This window comes from Theobroma cacao, chromosome 2, assembly GCF_000208745.1.
Source record: "Theobroma cacao cultivar B97-61/B2 chromosome 2, Criollo_cocoa_genome_V2, whole genome shotgun sequence".
Lineage (NCBI taxonomy): Eukaryota > Viridiplantae > Streptophyta > Magnoliopsida > Malvales > Malvaceae > Theobroma > Theobroma cacao.
The window spans coordinates 837,915-855,962 of record NC_030851.1 but is presented as its reverse complement, the minus strand read 5'-3'; the positions used below and the strand labels follow the sequence as shown (position 1 = coordinate 855,962).

The following is an 18,048-nucleotide window of genomic DNA, read 5'->3' as shown; positions in this document are numbered from 1 at the left end:
ATTTATTCATGCAGTTTTCTTAAATACTACATTTAAACTTTCCTTATTATATTAATATACGCAAAAACCCTAACGAAAGCTCTACCGTTCTTTGAACCTTGGATCCAAAAACCATTGACGAGGAAAGCCTTTGATCAAATAGGCAAAACAAAATCCTCAACTGAAATCAAAAGCAATGGCCTCGTTCGATCAAGCACCGCCTGGAAATGCGAAAGCCGGGGAGAAGATCTTCAAGACGAAGTGCGCCCAGTGTCACACCGTCGAGAAAGGCGCTGGTCACAAGCAAGGTCGGTCTCTCTCTCTCTCTCAGATCTGACTTTATTGTTCTTTGATTTTGATTGTTTTCACGTCAAATGAGATTTAACATCTATCAGTTTTTTTTTTTAGCCTTTTCTTTCATGTCATTTTACCTGTTTTTCTCCTGACTTTTCTTTTTTGATGTTGATACCTTTTAAACCTTTTTTAGTTGAAGTTATTTAATCTTTGTTGTTGTCAGATTCAATAGCTCTTTAGTTCTGATTTGCTAACTGATTAAGTATGTGTTTAATTTGGTTTGATTAGAAAGAGGCTTTAAATTTGGAAAAGAAAGGATACGATATTAATGTACTTAGATATACATTGAAACAAGTTGATTCATACCGAATTTTCTATTGATTCTGATAGCCTGTTGATAGAATTTGAAGGTTTTTTTTATTGTTATTTAAATTTAGGGAAATATAAGTTGAGATTTTGATATTTGCAGGGCCGAATTTGAATGGGCTTTTTGGGAGGCAGTCCGGCACAACTTCAGGATACTCCTACTCTGCTGCTAACAAGAACATGGCTGTGATTTGGGAAGAGAACACATTATATGACTACTTGCTTAATCCTAAGAAGGTATGCCACAAATCTTGTTTCCTCTTCAGTATGATGCTTGTGAGTTTTGCGTGATATTGTAAGTTCGTTAGCTTTTGAATATACAAAGAATGAATTGCTTGAAGTGTTCATCGGCATGGATTGTCTTATGGTTTTGAAATACTACTGTTAAGTAGAGCCGCTTCATTTCTTTATTGAATGTTGCATTCACTTGGGATCATATATAGTATAGGCTAATATATTAATTTGTCTTATGAACTAGTCATGTGTTTTTTAATAAACAATTTTCATTTGGGATCATTTATAGTTGAGGCTAGCTATTCTCTGCATTCAAACTAGGATAAAACCATCATGAGGAACTGATAACATGGAAGTGATAGATATTGATTACCTTGTCGGTCACATAAGAGTAATGGTATGCTAGTGCTACTGGTGGACCTTTAGTGTCATAAATGAAATTCAGGTGCACAAAGGATTTTTATCTAGCTTAAAATATAGTGTACAGTTCTGTTCTTTTGACATGAACTGGCAACTGGCAAGAATGTCCTCCATGTATAAACAAGGAGCATATTATGGGACTCTGAGAAATCATCTCTTTTTGCTACTGTGTGGCAATGGTGATTTCTTACAAGATTGTTCTTTTATAGTTGCACTGTGTTGTTAATGTTGGTTTCTATTGCTAGAGTTATGCTTTCTAGCATATTTTTCTCATTGTAGGAAGAATTCTTTTCTGTGATTTTATCATGATTGCTGATTGTTGCATTAACATTAGCTGGTACTATGTTTCCACACTGGTGGCTTTGTGCTTTAGGTGCAATTGACTAACTTTAGATAGGTACGAAGTAGATATATCTATACTAACAAACCTGAGTTAGCTTGATTTGGATCTTGGGTTGTGAGGAAAGCACTTTCTCACTTTCAGTTTACCACTCTCTTTTTTCTCCTTGACCATGGAATTTCCATTGTCGAATTACTATAACAATTAATTATTTGCTGATTTGCTTTTGCAGTACATCCCTGGGACAAAGATGGTTTTCCCTGGATTGAAGAAGCCACAGGAACGTGTCGACCTCATTGCTTATCTGAAGGAATCAACTGCCTGATGCATCTGCCTTATAATCAGCTATTTTGGAACAATATGAAGAGTTTTGATCAATGATTCTAGGTTCTGAAGTTCTTATTTTTTTTTTCTTACATGAAGAAAACTACGCGATTCTTGAAATAAAAAAACCATTAATGGGTCCAAGATAATTTGGGTTCTGGAGTTGTAGCAAAGTAGTGGAAAGATTTTGTGCAAGACCAATCTCATGATGGTGAGGCATTCCACATTTTCCATCAAACATTTGATGATTTATTTAGGCTCTGAGCCTATTGACAATTGCACTGTTTTGCTGGCTGTTCACTTGTTATGATATCTTGATGGGGATAACATTTTTTCCTGACCCTTGACATATGGCTAGTCAAACCCAAATAGTACTTGTTAACTACTTGAGTTAGGCAGAAGCAAAGATTCTGCGTTCGTCCGTTTGTGGCAGAGAAAAAAAAGTAGACATACGTGAGCCTGCTCCTGCCTCTCTAGATTGGCCAGGAATCTGCCGTCCAATTGGACCAATATACATTGCTTTCGTCGATTGGGATGGTCGATGGTTAAATGAATTTGGGCCGTTGATAAGTGCTGGAATGAGGGTGGCCCTCCATGTTTTGACTCTTTTTCCCTAGAATATGCAATTGATCGAGTAGTCAAGGGTGTCTAGGTTTGACTTTTGTCATATGTGACTCGATAACATAATACCGATTTACGTTTAGGATACGATGAGCCAATTTGATTAACCTGTATATGACATGATTATTAATATGCATCAATTTATATAATATATGTGTAATAACGCATCTGTACATGTATTTAAAACTTTAACTTGTTTAATCAATCGTTTTGTAGATATATTTATTTATATAATTATTAATACTTTACGTAAACACGATATGGTTATAACACTACAATACGAATCATTAGAAATGATCTAAATAAATGAAATTGTTGTAAATGAAAAAAAATTGTATTGAAGAGACTTTAAATTTTAGATGAAATTAATAATTCCACCAATTTACCTTTCCATATATGTAATTGTACCTTTTGTTTGGGGTGAAAATTGGAATTAGGAACTTTGACAAAGTACATGCTCTTGATTGCAACTGCGAAACGGGCATTGTTGGAACTTTCCACGGAGAATTAGTCAATGGCAATAATATGCTACACAGCCAAGAAGAAACAACACAAGAAGAAAATCATGTAATTTTCTTTGATTTGTTCGTCCAATTTTTCACTTATTTTCACTTTGGCCTCTATTGATTTAAGTTTTTTTTCAATCATGCCCTTTCTTCTTTCCACAGAAATCATAAAAATAAAAAATAAAAAATAAAAAATAAAACCTTCTTGAAGGCATTAAAACGTATTCGTAACTCTTAAGAAATAAAAAAAAAAAAAAACTTTGCGTAGGAGGTTTCCTTTTGAATGTTGGTTGATAAGGAAAGAAAATTAAATAAATTAATTTGGATTTAAAAGGAAAACAAACTAAGATACCAGGGGCCTACAGTAATTACATAATAATTAGGCAACAATATCTTGTCCGAATCAGAAACTCCGGGGGATACAAAACACAAAGGAACAGTCTTCTAATTTAAAACTGATGTTATTCAGTAAATCCCATAATTCAAGAACTTGATCCTTCTTTCAAGTTTCTAACATTCTACCCTTGCAGTTTCTTTTCCAAATACCCATTTCAGTTTCTATCTCAGGTTCGAGACTTCACTGTTCATTTATTTTTTGAATCAAGCTTTATTATTTTTTCCATGTTTTTTTTTGGTGTTTTACACGTAATTCATTAGTATATTTTATGTATGTTGAATGTGTATGAAGTTTCTCGGCCATGCAGATGATCATGGATTGCAGGGGCAATGGGTTGTCAATGGATATGGAATTCTAGCCGTTGACCACTTATATGTATGTATGTATGTATTTGGTTGGAGAGGGACGTATGAATGTATGTGTGTAGGCATGGGGGTATGAATGTGTCTACAGTTAGTTTATGTCTGTTAGAATCGATTTCCGGGAACTGGGAAATCTTGGTTCAACTGAATATTGTTTTAGTTGATTAGCAGTCTATGGATCTTGTATTCAGTTTTTTAATCTGATCAATTTAGTTTAAAAAATTTTAAAAAAATCAAGCTAAGAAAGGAATTTGGATTGGATCCAAGCTTTCTACATCTGCTTGCGGTGTGTAAAAGTATGTTGGTGATGCATCTGGTGATGCTTCTTGATGCCTTATTGTGGCATTCTTGATGTGGTATGATAATTCTAAAGTACTGCCTGAATAATTCTAACTTTGGAAGATTTGTACTTCTTGGTGATTGTATGAAGGATGGAGAGAGGGAAAACTATATGCAAAATCAGAACCAATTTAACAAAATTTTTAGTTTTATTATTTTTGTTTCATTGTTGTGAGTTTTTGAATGCAATTGAGCTGATTTATTTGTAATTTGTTAATTCAGGAAAGATGTCGGAGAGAAAGATCTTGGATAATGGTTTTGATGAAGGAGATAAAGATGCATCCAATCATTCAATAAATAAAGTAATCTATGTTCTTAGCTCCTTCAGCTTTATAGAATTGCAATAAGGCCATATCTGCTAGTGTTTGACTTGATTTCATTTGGGTTAGAAGCCTTCATATGAAGGTTCTAAGTGACCTAAAGGCATCTGATCCTTATTGGAGAAAGAAAGAAGTGTAAAACCTAGTGCAACCAGATCGGAAAGTCAGATTATTTTCATGATTTATTCCTGTCCTGCATTTACATCTTGAAGCCATCCTTTGGCTGGCAATATACAGATGAAGGGTGCTTATGACATTATAAGTCTACAAAATATTCTCTGATAAATGAATCCCTCATTGATGACAGTCAATTTCCTTACTGCTTTTATGTTTCAGAAGTGCATTTAATGTCTTATTATGATTTTATTTGATATATTACATTTCTACACTTTGAAGGCTCTTTTATACATATCTACATCTGTAACTACTTTGTATGTTTGGATCAAGGTTGACCCCAGGAAACCTGCACCACTAACTTGGAATCGAAAACTAAATGGTGAGGGATATGTTCCTTCAATGTTCACTCTGACGTTTCAGGAGAAACTTCATATGGTATGTTTACAAAATTTAAACAACAAAAGTTTTCATAGTCTTTACATATCATAAACCTCTTGATGTATACATTGCATAATTTAATTTTTATTCCTTGAAGTGTAAGTAAAATGCATTGCAATGCTCATAGAGACACTATTTTAATTGGCTAAACAGAAAATAGCTTAAGCTGAACTATAGATTGTCGCAATGACTGTGAACAGGCACATGTTGTGTGTACACTGTTGAACGTGGAAAGTCCTAAAACTCTGCATAGGAATTTGTTTATGTGAATCACACACCCTTTTGTTTTGGTATAAGTGAATGTATTACTCTATGATTGAGAAAGTGTGCTTGTTTGTAGAAAAATCATACAAGTTCTAGAATTCTCTGAATAAAACTGTACAAGATCTTCAATAAATTTTATGTTAATGAATTAAAGCTTTTAAAATTTATCACATCATGTCAGATATAGTGAAGACGAGATTAGTCTTCTCAAATATCTATAGCCAACACATCCAGCAAGTTTCCAATAAATTATAGCACCCTGATGTTCGATTCTGGTAAGCGGAAGTACATGGGGAAGACAGACTCTGACACACATTTAACACATTTTTCAGTGGCAAATATTGTTATGTTTTGGCCTTTTTTTTTAAACCAGATAAGAGAAGTTCTATACAGTATAATATGCATTTGCTAGAGGTATATGGAAAATGCATGCCTTTTCTTGTTATTTACATACACTATTGGTTTCTTTTTCTTTGATAGGCTCCTATAGGTATTCGGCTTTTGCAGCATATCCGAGAACAATCAACCAAAGGAAGGGTAATTTTTTAAACATCATTCTCAGCATGATGTGTTATAAATAGTTAAGATTACCATTTAACCTAGTTTCTCCTGTCCATTTCTGACATTACATCTTCTTGTTTTCTTTTGCAGCGGGTTTTTATCAACCCATTTGCTAAGCGCTATATCACATCTTGTCATGGTGTTCCTCTAGGTGGTGTCGGGTAGGTCTTCCTTACTTGCACAAATTTTTAATTGCCTGTTACTTAAATGGTTAAGAATGAATGGTTTTATTCGTTTAGTGGTTAAGTGTTTATTTAGAGACATGTTGTGAAGTCAACCCAAGCTACTCCTATATTTATTAAATTACTAATCAAATGAAATAGTTTAATGATTAAAATTATTTAAGCATGTAGACATGCTGCACATATTTATAGCTTTGGTGGATTTTTGGATATGGCAAAATTTATGTGAAGAAAATGTTGGCAGTATCATAAGGTTGAATGAAATTTTCAGTTGTACTTACTTTCTGTGCTTGTTTGTTTTATTGACTATCTTGTGACTAATGCTTTTAATATTTCCCTCTCTCTCTTTCCCCCTTCACAATCACAACTTTCAGCGCCGGGAGCATTGGAAGAAGTTACAAAGGTGAATTTCAGCGCTGGCAACTATTCCCTAGAATATGTGAAGAGAAACCAGTTTTAGCAAATCAGTTTTCTGTAAGTTGGATATCTCTAGCCAGAATAGAGAAAAGGAAATCTGCTGGTGTTCCATAATTGCTATTCTCAGCAGCAATAATTAATTTAAAACAGATGCATGTCCTATGAAAAGTAGGCATGTTATAAAGCTGAAAATCTCCTATTGAGCATATTATGCATTGCTTCTTTAAATATGTGAGTCTGTGACATTGCTAATACTTTTTGATGAATATGGCTTTCTGGAACAAGTGACCGCAAGATGATAGGGTTGTGATTGAGAATTCTTGCCCCTCCCTTTTCTTTTTGAACTGTCCTTACCATTTCTTTTGAATCCTAGGAGTGATATGTAAGATGGGTCAGAATATTTTATAATTGTTTGTTTGCAAAAAAGAATATTAATCTGTCTCAATCAAATGTAAACGCTTCCTGCAGGTTTTTGTTTCGCGCTCCAATGGTGAGAAGTATTCCAGTGTACTGTGCCCAGCAAGTCCTGAGCTGCTTAAGTAAGCAAATATTCTTTTGTCTCTTATGATTAATGATTGAATGCCATGATTTCTTGAGAGCAGTACTGTCGTTTATGTATGAATTTGATAGAAAAGATATCAAAGTTAGAACCAGAAAAGGTTTATCTTACAAATATTGTGTGCATTAACAGAGAAAATGCAGTCTCAGGAATTGGTTCTTGGGACTGGAATCTGAAGGGTAATAATTCCACATATCATGCTTTATACCCAAGGGCTTGGACAGTATATGAAGGTATCTGCATTATCAAATGATGAACTTATTTGTTATCTAGGACCTTATCCTTGGATATATCATCTTATAGGTTGGTCACCTTTGTGTCTGAAAATGCAGGTGAACCTGACCCCGAACTTAAAATTGTTTGTCGCCAAATTTCACCTGTTATTCCTGATAATTACAAAGAAAGCAGCTTTCCTGTTTCAGCTTTTACTTTCACTGTGAGAATGGGTCTTCTAAAAATTTGCTTTGGTATGGTGAAGACAACTTGCTTGGGTATTTATCAGTTGAATTTTTTTTTTCAGGTATATAATACTGGAAAGACCACTGCAGATGTTACCTTGCTTTTCACTTGGGCTGTGAGTAACTTTTTTGTTTCCTTTTATGTCTTTTTACTCAACTTGATTAACCATTGGCACTCATGAGAAATTATATTGTGCATGTCTACTCAGAATTCTGTGGGAGGAGTTTCTGAATTTTCTGGTCGTCACTCCAATTCAAAAATAATGTAAGACTGTTATGCTTCCTTAAGCTTGACTTTTATATATGTGTGTGCTTGTGCTGATTTTCAATTTTACTCATTTATGAATTTAATTGTTTAGTTATTAGTTCTTTCTAATGGAATATTCCTTATCTCTTTGTAACATATTGTGGTTCATACTAACCTATCGAGTGATTGATTTTGCTAGGATGAAGGATAGCGTGCATGGCATCCTTTTACATCACATGTAAGGTCATGGTGTAGATGGGAGATAAAAAAAAAAAATTTCAACTTGGTTTGATTGGTTCAGTAGCTTTGCATTTCATCTTTCTGCTTTCTACAAGTAACACCCCGTATTTACTGGTACAGGACTGCAGATGGACTACCTCCTGTGACTTTTGCAATTGCTGCACAGGAGACTGATGGTGTTCGTGTTTCAGAGTGCCCCTGCTTTTTGATATCAGGGAACTCACAAGGCATAACTGCAAAAGACATGTGGCAAGAAATAAAAGAGGTTTGCTGACTTTTTTTTTTCCCAATTTCCATTGTCCACAATGTATGTTATGATCATTAACTTCCATCTCTGTTTTGGCCATTAACTTTCACATATCATTAACTATATTTCGATGACTGTGATTGAGGAGACTTGAGTTATCTACACTTTGCTGGGGTTTGTTATCTTTCTCATATATCTTCTTTTTTGACAAGGATATGCAACAGTTGCAGATAAATGCCCCTGTTTGCTTTATAGCAGTTCAATTATAGCCACAATGGTGCATATAAGCTGTGATAGCCTAGTAGTGATCTAAGTCATTGTAGCTTTTCTCAAAATAGCTGTTGCCCTTATAAGCACTCAGTGCTTAAGTCTTTGTTAATGCAAACTTGCCTCTAAGAGATACTTAAGCATGGTTCAAAGTTTAGGCCAGCAAGAATGTTTTGGCTCTGTTTTGGTTGCTTTTTTTGCTGCTTCCTTTTCCTCCAAAAGCAAAATGTAATATTTGCTTCCACTGAACTGGAGACTGCTCAATTTTTTTTCTATAGCATGGCTCCTTTGAGCATTTAAAGTCCACTGATGCATCAGTGCCTTCAGAGCCGGGTTCCTCTATTGGGGCAGCCATTGCAGCTTCTCTGACAATTCCATCTGATGCTGTACGCACTGTTACTTTTTCATTGGCATGGGACTGTCCTGAGGTAGACTTTCTTGGTGGAAAGACTTATCACAGGTGTTTGATGAAACTCTTGTACAAGAAATATCACTACTTTGAAAGATTATCTGCATGCTGAATAGGTGTATCTACAGGCGTTATACAAAATTCTATGGAACCGATGGGGATGTTGCAGCAAATATCGCACACGATGCTATTCTTGGTAATAATTCTCTGTTCTCATAATGTTAATTGTGGTTTTCAATTTTAGAAGAATATATTTTCTATAAGTTTTAGGAAATAAGATTGTTATTGGAAATTCTAGGCCTCAATATTTAAGTTCACCAGCCTCTTATTGTAATTTATTTAGTAAAATTTATCATTATTTATAATACTTATTTTGCATGTCATGTTATTTTTCCTGAAACATAGGGCACAGTCATTGGGAGTCACTGATTGAAGCATGGCAAAGGCCTATACTCGAAGACAAGAGGCTTCCTGAATGGTTAGCTCAGACTTAATATTTGCAATTGCTTGTGCCATCAGGCTCTAATTCTTCTGAACCCTCTCACAGGTACCCTGTCACTTTATTCAATGAGCTCTATTATCTTAATTCAGGGGGAACAATTTGGACAGGTGCCTAGATATTGCATTCAATTGTCAAAATTTGGATATCTTGTCAAGGGCTTGTGCTTATCTTTTCCCTCCCTTTTTTTTTTTGCTGCAGATGGATCCCCTCCAGTCCATAGTTTAGTAAGCATTGGAGGAAGGAAGTTTTCCCTTGATAGATCACAGTTAGGTTTGAAAAGCATTATTGATGTTCCCCATCAAAATGGTACTGCCATTGACATTCTCGGAAGGATGACTTCAATACTTGAGCAAATACACACTCCAATTGCTTCAAATTCTGCTTTTGGAACAAATTTGCTTCAAGAAGGAGAAGAAAACATCGGTCAATTCCTTTATCTTGAAGGAATTGAATATCACATGTGGAACACGTATGATGTTCATTTCTATGCTTCTTTTGCACTAATCATGTTGTTTCCAAAACTTCAACTCAGTATCCAGAGAGACTTTGCAGCTGCAGTAATGATGCACGATCCTAGTAAAATGAAACTTTTACATGATGGACAATGGGTTCCAAGAAAGGTTCTTGGAGCTGTTCCACATGATATTGGAATCGATGACCCATGGTTTGAAGTAAATGCATACTGCCTTTATGACACTGATAGATGGAAAGACTTGAATCCAAAATTTGTTCTCCAAGTTTATAGGGATGTGGTTGCCACTGGTGACAAGAGGTTTGCAGAAGCTGTTTGGCCCTCAGTTTATGTTGCAATGGCTTATATGGATCAATTTGACAAGGATGGAGATGGGATGATTGAGAATGAAGGCTTCCCTGATCAGACATATGATACATGGTCTGTGTCTGGTGTAAGTGCCTATAGTGGCGGGCTATGGGTCGCAGCCTTACAGGCTGCATCTGCCCTTGCACGTGAAGTAGGAGACAAGGGTTCTGAAGATTATTTTTGGTTCAAGTTTCTGAAGGCCAAAGCTGTCTATCAAAAATTGTGGAACGGCTCTTACTTCAATTACGACGACAGTGGCAGTCGCACAAGCTCATCTATTCAGGCTGATCAATTGGCTGGACAATGGTCTGTAATGATGGATATAACTTGTATTCTAGTTTCAGTGTTTACTTTCAGATAATCTAGAACATGCTTTTGGTTAGAATTTTATATTTCTTAATTTGCACTTCAAAAGCATTTTCTTAATTCTGAACATCGGAATTTCTCCTATTTCTTTTCTGGTTAGAAAACATAACCATCACATCTAAAAAATGATGCTGACTTGAATTTATTTATTGGTATATTTGCATGCATATGAACTTTGTAGGTTTGAGAATCTTATGTATGTTCATTTTGTTGCATGTGCCTTTTCCACCCCATCTAAATCTCTTTACATTATTTTGGTCTGCCGTGATGAATTAGAGGATCTTTGTAGGTATGCAAGGGCATGTGGTCTTTTGCCAATAGTTGATGAAGACAAAGCGAGAAGCACATTAGAGAAGATATACAATTACAATGTCTTAAAAGTGAAAGATGGAAAGCGGGGGGCTGTGAATGGGATGCTGCCTGATGGAAGAGTTGATATGTCATCAATGCAATCAAGAGAAATATGGTCTGGAGTAACATATGCGGTGGCTGCAACAATGATCCATGAAGATTTGGTGGATATGGCATTTCATACTGCAGGTGGAATCTTTGAAGCGGTTTGGTCTGAAAAAGGACTTGGGTGAGATGGCTTTTCCTTCTTTCTTTCTAAAGTTGGTATGATTTTTGTGGAAAACTGACCCCCTAAAGTTTGAGTAACATACGAATAGACTGAAGGTTTTAAAACTGAATGGAATTTACAGATTATGTAACTTTCCTTTCCCACTTCCTGAAATATCACATGGATAACTATTGGCTGAATATTCGTCTTTTTCGTTCACCAATGTGTTGCTATTCTGTCGACAGTTACTCATTTCAAACTCCGGAAGCTTGGAATGTAGATGATCAGTACAGATCTCTAGCTTACATGCGCCCTTTGGCCATATGGGCTATGCAATGGGCCTTATCAAGACAAAAGCTTCCTAAGCAGGAGCCAAAACCTGAATTGAAAGCAGATTCCTTACGTATACACCATGCCGGATTCTCCAAAGTTGCTCGGCTTCTAAAGTTGCCCGAAGAGCAAGGAACCAGGAGCCTTTTACAGGTTATGTTCGACTATACTTGCAAGAGAATGTTGATTTAATTAGGTGCGTGTAACTATTATTGTGTACACTGTACAGTGGCTTTGAGGATTTATTATTCAATAATCGGAAAACTTGAGTCAATCTTCGACTCAAGATAGCATTTTTAAGTGTTTGTATAGTTGATTTGTTCTTTTAACTGGTTCCTGATTTCTTCTTCATTTGCTAGTACATAGTTTGATTTCATGTGTCATAGTACCTTGGGATTTAAGAAAAACAAGTAACATCCAACCTGATAAGGCTAACGGTAAATAACTATAACTGCCTATTTATCTGACCAGTTTCAGCCAACCAAAGAGTTTCCATAAAAATAGGATGATCAACCGTTTTTTTTCATTCTTAACTTCCTCTGTCTAGAAAATCCGCTTGTTTCTTACAAGTTTTAAATCTATCTTCCTTTTCCACAAGAACTCTGTTGGCATTGATTGATACCAAAGACATCAACGATCTCTGCTACAAAACTATCTTGCTCAGCAAAGGGCGGTTTTCCAGTTCATGGGAAACCGCTCCTCAGATTTCCATTTCATTTTTCATCAAGTGAGACCTTTACCAGTTGTTGAATTCTTTTAGTTTTTCCCTTTTTTTAATGAAATTTCAAGTCTTGTGAAATCCCTTTGTTCATCATTCTTCCTGTAACCGAAGGCAATTGGGTCTTTTATCATTGTGATTTTGCGAACTGTATGATTATCAAAGGATTAAAAGTTTCTTGTGAATTGGGTCTCTGTACCCAATCCAGGACTAGTTGCATAGATTCTCGTTCATATTTAACGAAGAATTCAGAGAAATGGCCGGGAGTCGCCATTGTTCATTCCCTTTTCCTGGGGAGTGGGTGAAGGGCAAAGTTATTGGGTCAGGATCCTTTGGAACTGTCCATTTAGCCATGAACAAGGTTACCGGTGCACTTTTTGTTGTGAAGTCTACAGAGTCTCGTGCTGGACTTGAATCTCTAGAGAATGAGGCTACCATTCTTGAAGGGCTGACCTCCCCCTTCGTTATTCAGTGCATAGGGAAGGAATTATCCCATGGATCAAACGGTGAACGTAGAATCAACATATTCATGGAGTATATGGCTGGTGGTAGTTTGTTTGATGTGGCAGAGAAATTCGGTGGAGCATTGGGTGAAGAAGTGATCCGGTTATACACCCGAGAGATCCTACAGGGTTTGAAGTACCTTCACGAGAATGAGATTGTGCACTGTGATCTCAAGTGCAAGAATGTGCTTTTAGGCTCCTCGGGAGATGTAAAACTGACAGATTTTGGATGTGCAAAGAGGCTCAAGTACATGAAAAACAATGGGGAGTCAGGGCCGTCTAAGCAATATGCTGGAGGGACTCCTTTGTGGATGGCTCCTGAAGTATTGAGAAATGAAGGATTGGATTATGCTTCAGACATTTGGTCCCTGGGGTGCACAGTGATCGAAATGGCCACAGGCAGGCCACCTTGGAGTGATGAGGTTTCAAATCCAGCAGCAGCAATGTTGAAGATTGCATGTAGCAACGAGATGCCTCGGTTTCCATCAAACTTTTCGAAGGAAGGGTTGGATTTCTTGAGTAAATGTTTGGACAGGCATCCAAAGAGGAGGTGGACAGCAGAGGAATTGCTTGAACATCCATTTATATTAGGAAGATCAGTCAGGAATTCCAGCACAGATGATGTTTGTTCACCTGCAAGCATTTTAGATATTGGCATGTATGATGATTATGATTATGATTCAGATGAGTCAGAGAGTTGCAATGAGGGAGAGTCCCTGTACACTAACCCATTTTCCACAAGGCATTGTATTCAAAGGAAGGGAACAGTCAGAAGGCAGCAGGCAGGAAGTGCCCTGGATTCGTTAGAAGATTGGATTACTGTTAGATCTGGTGGACAATTGTAGTTTTCATCTGATCCAAAAGACATTTGTAATAATAGATAGATGAATCTGAATGTGCAGTGAATAAATAAATAGGTTGTGCAACTATACTCCTTGAGAAAAACTTCAATGCCAACTCCAGTTCACTTCCAGGATACATCAATAGCCCAGAATTTTAACAAGGCATCAAAATCTTTGTACAGATTTTCATTTCTTAATTAGATTGCATAGGTTGAAAGAGATTACAAAATCTCTTTAATTCCAACCGCTGTGGAACATATCGAATAACATCTATCTATAAGCATAAGAATCTAATAATCTTGATTCTGTCATTGGGATATATATGAAAGAAAAACAGCGGAATAAGAATTTCTTGCCCAATTTGTTTTGGTCAACAAAACTCGGCTATCTACGCACATCTTTTTCTCCAATGACTACAGAAAAGTTGACTAATTGATGTCAGGTCGTCTCAAGGAAAGTCTATCTATGGTTGCATTTTCCAAGCCGTGTAATACCAGTTTTTGCATTTTCATAAGCTACAAAGTCTTGGGTTTCTCCCAGTTTCTGACAGACTTCATCTGTAGTATTCTCATATCAAAGCCAAATCTCTTGCTTCTGTCGAGTCAACAGACATAATCTGTCAGGTTTAGCAGCAAGACTAACTTAATTCACAGCTTGTGTCTTCAAACATGTAAGTTTTTCTTTGATCAATTCACTCACTTAATCAAAAAACTTTCTAGTCTCCAGGTTCCAGAACCCTACTGGCATTTATCTGTGATCTACTGATTTGGAATATCTAATTGCTGCCGAATTTACAATATCTGGATAAATATTATCTGGGTTAGTCATAATTTTTCTGTTTTGTTGAATTTTTAGCTCCTATTCTTTTTCCTTCTTGTTCATTTTCAATGTTCTGAAGATTGATTTGGTTGATTTCCAGTCCTAGCTTTCTCAGTTCTGTTATAAGCTTTGCACATTCTTGTATTCATTTTCTAAAGATGTATGGTCCATGATGCAAACAAAATCTGAAACTGAGCTTAAACTTCTAACTATTCTTAGTTATAGAGGTATCCCAGATAGCTTACTGATTAAATGATATGTTAAGAAAGGTATTTCAGATGGCCAAAATTATGGGAGATGAGTTGAGTTGTGCAAATTTCTTTAAGGAATTATAACTGAAGATTGCAATAGAAAAGAAATTGAAGAAACACAGTGACTGTCCTTTTTTGGATTATTCCAACTGTTGAACTTGCATCTAATAATTTGAGATGCCAGATGCAGGGTAGATTCTCACATGGCTAACGACGGGCTGGAAGTCGCGATCGAATTGGCAAAAGAAGTTTGGAATTATTTAGTGGGGAAGCGTAGTTTATCTAACAATGTGGATAGTAACTTCGACATGATGATAGTTGCTGCAGAAAGGCTCCAGGCCAAAAGGGATGACAATGAGAGGACCGTCCAGCAAAATAGAACGAAAACTACTACCTGCTGCTACAACATGTGGCTTAGCAGCGTTATGAAGATTCTTGAAAAAGTTGAAAGCTTACGAGCTGAATATAACAGAGAAAGATCCTCACATTTGATCCGCAGATCGGATTATAGTGGCAAGGTCATGAATATATGCCAGGAAGTTCAGAGACTTGTGGAAGAGGGAGATTTCCAAGGAGGTTTTTTGGTAGATAAACCTCCGGCAGCCATTGTGAAGCTGAATGCACCAGACATCAAAGGGTTTCCTACACTTCAGCGGTCATTAGAAGAAATACTACAGTTGCTAACGAATGATAAAGTAAAGAGGATCAGCATTTTTGGCACTGTAGGAGTTGGAAAATCAACAATCATGAAGAACTTGAATAACCATGAAGAAGTTGCCAAAATGTTTGATGTAGTCATATGGGTCAATGTGTCAAGGGAGAGAAACGAGGAGAAATTGCAATTGGACATTGCACAGCGACTTAAACTGAGTCGGGAAGGTGCTACATGCGCTGGTGAAGTTGCAAGGATCATCTCAGAAGAGCTAAATGATAAGAGGTTTTTGCTGCTTCTAGATGAGGTCTTGGACTCCATTGATTTGCAGCAGATTGGAATCCCAGATAATGGTAATGGTAGCAAAGTAGTATTGACTACTGAATTCCGTCATGTCTGCTATATAATGACAGAAAGAATGGTTAAAGTGGATAGATTATCTTCGGCTGAGGCATGGAGGATGTTTCAACAGATAGCAGCTGAGAAAATTGATCTTCCTGATGTTGAACCAATTGCCAGGATGGTGACTGAGGAGTGTGATCGACTCCCGCTTGTGATCAGAACAGTGGCAAGTTCCTTCAAATTGAAGGACAGTGATTCTGAATGGAGGAATGGATTGAGAGAACTTGAAAAATGGCCTGAAATTGAGATCCCAGGCTTAACAAACATGCATGCATTTCTCAAGTTCTGTTATGATGAGCTGAAGGATGAGAAGAAAAAGAAATGCTTTCTGTATGGTGCATTATATCCAGCTGATAGCAAGATATATACAGATTATTTAGTAGAGTGTTGGGTGGCTGAAGGACTTCTTGGCAATATTGACGACAGGAGGAGGCTTCGAGATGCACGGGATGAAGGATATGACATATTGGGACATCTAACCAATGTGTCATTGCTAGAGAAAGGTGAAAGAATGGTTTATGTTCAACTGAACAACAGTGTAAGACAAGTTGCCCTGTACATTTCCTCACAAGACCCTGATTGCAAATTTATTGCTCAAAAAGGTGAAACTTCACCTTATACCCAAAGTGTGAAAGATTGGCAGCAGGCAAAAAGAATCTCCATGATTGAAGGAAAGCTGCATAACTTGCCAGAAAGTCCAAACTGCAACAAGCTTTTTTCTCTATTGCTGCAAAGAAACCCTGATTTGGCCACAATTCCATCATCATTTTTTAAAAACATGCAGAAGCTCCTAGTTTTGGACTTGTGCCAAACAGGAATTGCATCACTGCCATCATCTGTATCAAAGTTGATTAGACTTAAGGCACTCTTCTTAAACGATTGCCCCAACATAACAAAGTTGCCTCCCCAAGTTGCAGAACTTTGTTTTCTTGAGGTGCTTGACATTCGAGGCTGCAAGATAATATTCATACCTCCTCTTATTGGAAAATTAGTTCACCTGAGGTGCTTGCGGATGTCATACCATAAATGCAGCAATACAGAAGACTGTTGCGATATGGAAATTGATTACAAGGTGATTTCAAGACTTCAAAGATTGGAGGAACTGATGATTGATGTGACCTCCTATGGCCATTGGCGCATCGACGTTGCAAGAGTCATAAGAGAGGTGGCTTCCTTAGAGAATTTAACTACTCTCAGAATATGCTTTCCACAACCAGAGATCCTCAGAATGTTAATGGAAAACAAGCCATCATGGAGGGATCACAAACAATTAACTTCATTTTGGTTTTTTGTTGGCTGTCAAAACAAGAGCAATCCTCCAATTCTTGAATGTTTTGAGTACAAAGTAAATCGATATATGAGATACTGCTATCCTGGCAACAATGATTCCACAATTCGTGATGTCCTTCCTAAAACTGATGCATTGGAATTGATTGGCCACAAGAACATCAAATGTTTATCAGACTTCATGCATGTTACCAGTTTGAACCATGTTCGTGGTTGTCTAATTGAAAGATGCAATGAAATGGAAACTATTTTAGATGGAAACAATGTAGGAGTTATAGATATTCTACCAATTCTGGAACAGTTACATTTAAGGAGTTTGCTCTGTCTGAAGAGTGTTTTTGAAGGTCCTATTGCAGGCAAAAGCTTGTCAAAGCTACATACTATTGTAGTGAAGAGTTGCCCAATGTTGACAAAGATATTGTCTAATGGAGTGATTCAACAACTCTCAAAACTCAAGAAACTGGCAATTGAAAGCTGTTCCAAGGTAGAAGAATTGATTGAGAACTGTTGGGGCATTGAACCATTTTCATATGAGCTTCCAAGTCTAGAGATATTGGAACTAGTTGACTTGCCGAAATTAAGAACTATATGTGCAGGAGAGCCATTGGCATGGCCATATTTAAAGGTGCTTAAGATATCTGAATGTCATGAGTTGAAATTGTTACCTTTCAACAAAGACAACGCGACTGAGCTAAAGTTAATCGAGGGAGAACAAATATGGTGGGAAGCATTGCAATGGCGAAACAGTGAGGTTAGAGACCACCTTCAATCCTTTTGCAGCCTAAGGTGAATGCTTCTTTTGGTCATTCTTGTTTGCACTGCTGTAATTACAACAGTTAGGAACACCATAAGATTTGCACTACTTTGATTGAATGGGTGTTATAGATTCCTCATACTAGTTACTTTTTACTATCGCACAAAGAAAAACTTTGAACATATGCCTGAAATTTGCACTGCTTTAACTCTAGGTCCAAGAAAAATTTTTACTTGCAGCTTTAGCTCCAGGATATGTCAATATGCCAGATATTTAATAAATGTATTGGTTCAAAATCTTCATTGATTTTCAGTTTTCAATCAAAGAACAGAGAT

The 18,048-nt window shown here is 36.7% G+C and overlaps 4 protein-coding genes across 4 annotated transcripts; all 4 read left to right on the top strand.

Moving 5' to 3' along the window:
• Positions 12 to 2,306, top strand: LOC18607107 (cytochrome c). Its single transcript, XM_007041102.2, has 3 exons — positions 12 to 287; positions 743 to 876; positions 1,866 to 2,306. Exons 1-3 carry the CDS (start codon positions 176 to 178, stop codon positions 1,956 to 1,958), a joined length of 339 nt encoding a protein of 112 aa, XP_007041164.1. The 5' UTR covers positions 12 to 175; the 3' UTR covers positions 1,959 to 2,306.
• Positions 3,329 to 11,785, top strand: LOC18607106 (non-lysosomal glucosylceramidase). The gene is made up of 20 exons (XM_018115423.1): positions 3,329 to 3,651; positions 4,405 to 4,484; positions 4,950 to 5,054; positions 5,802 to 5,858; positions 5,973 to 6,043; positions 6,439 to 6,538; positions 6,950 to 7,020; positions 7,173 to 7,273; positions 7,373 to 7,476; positions 7,561 to 7,614; positions 7,708 to 7,763; positions 7,945 to 7,983; positions 8,106 to 8,250; positions 8,778 to 8,959; positions 9,037 to 9,104; positions 9,314 to 9,386; positions 9,456 to 9,517; positions 9,609 to 10,536; positions 10,886 to 11,176; positions 11,401 to 11,785. Exons 2-20 carry the CDS (start codon positions 4,410 to 4,412, stop codon positions 11,675 to 11,677), a joined length of 2,859 nt encoding a protein of 952 aa, XP_017970912.1. The 5' UTR covers positions 3,329 to 3,651; positions 4,405 to 4,409; the 3' UTR covers positions 11,678 to 11,785.
• On the top strand, positions 11,995 to 13,657 carry LOC18607105 (mitogen-activated protein kinase kinase kinase 2). Its single transcript, XM_018115424.1, has one exon. The coding sequence runs from the start codon at positions 12,460 to 12,462 to the stop codon at positions 13,549 to 13,551; it is 1,092 nt and encodes a 363-aa protein (XP_017970913.1). The 5' UTR covers positions 11,995 to 12,459; the 3' UTR covers positions 13,552 to 13,657.
• LOC18607102 (disease resistance protein RPS2) lies at positions 13,782 to 17,951 on the top strand. Its single transcript, XM_018115422.1, has 2 exons — positions 13,782 to 14,218; positions 14,803 to 17,951. Exon 2 carries the CDS (start codon positions 14,822 to 14,824, stop codon positions 17,747 to 17,749), a length of 2,928 nt encoding a protein of 975 aa, XP_017970911.1. The 5' UTR covers positions 13,782 to 14,218; positions 14,803 to 14,821; the 3' UTR covers positions 17,750 to 17,951.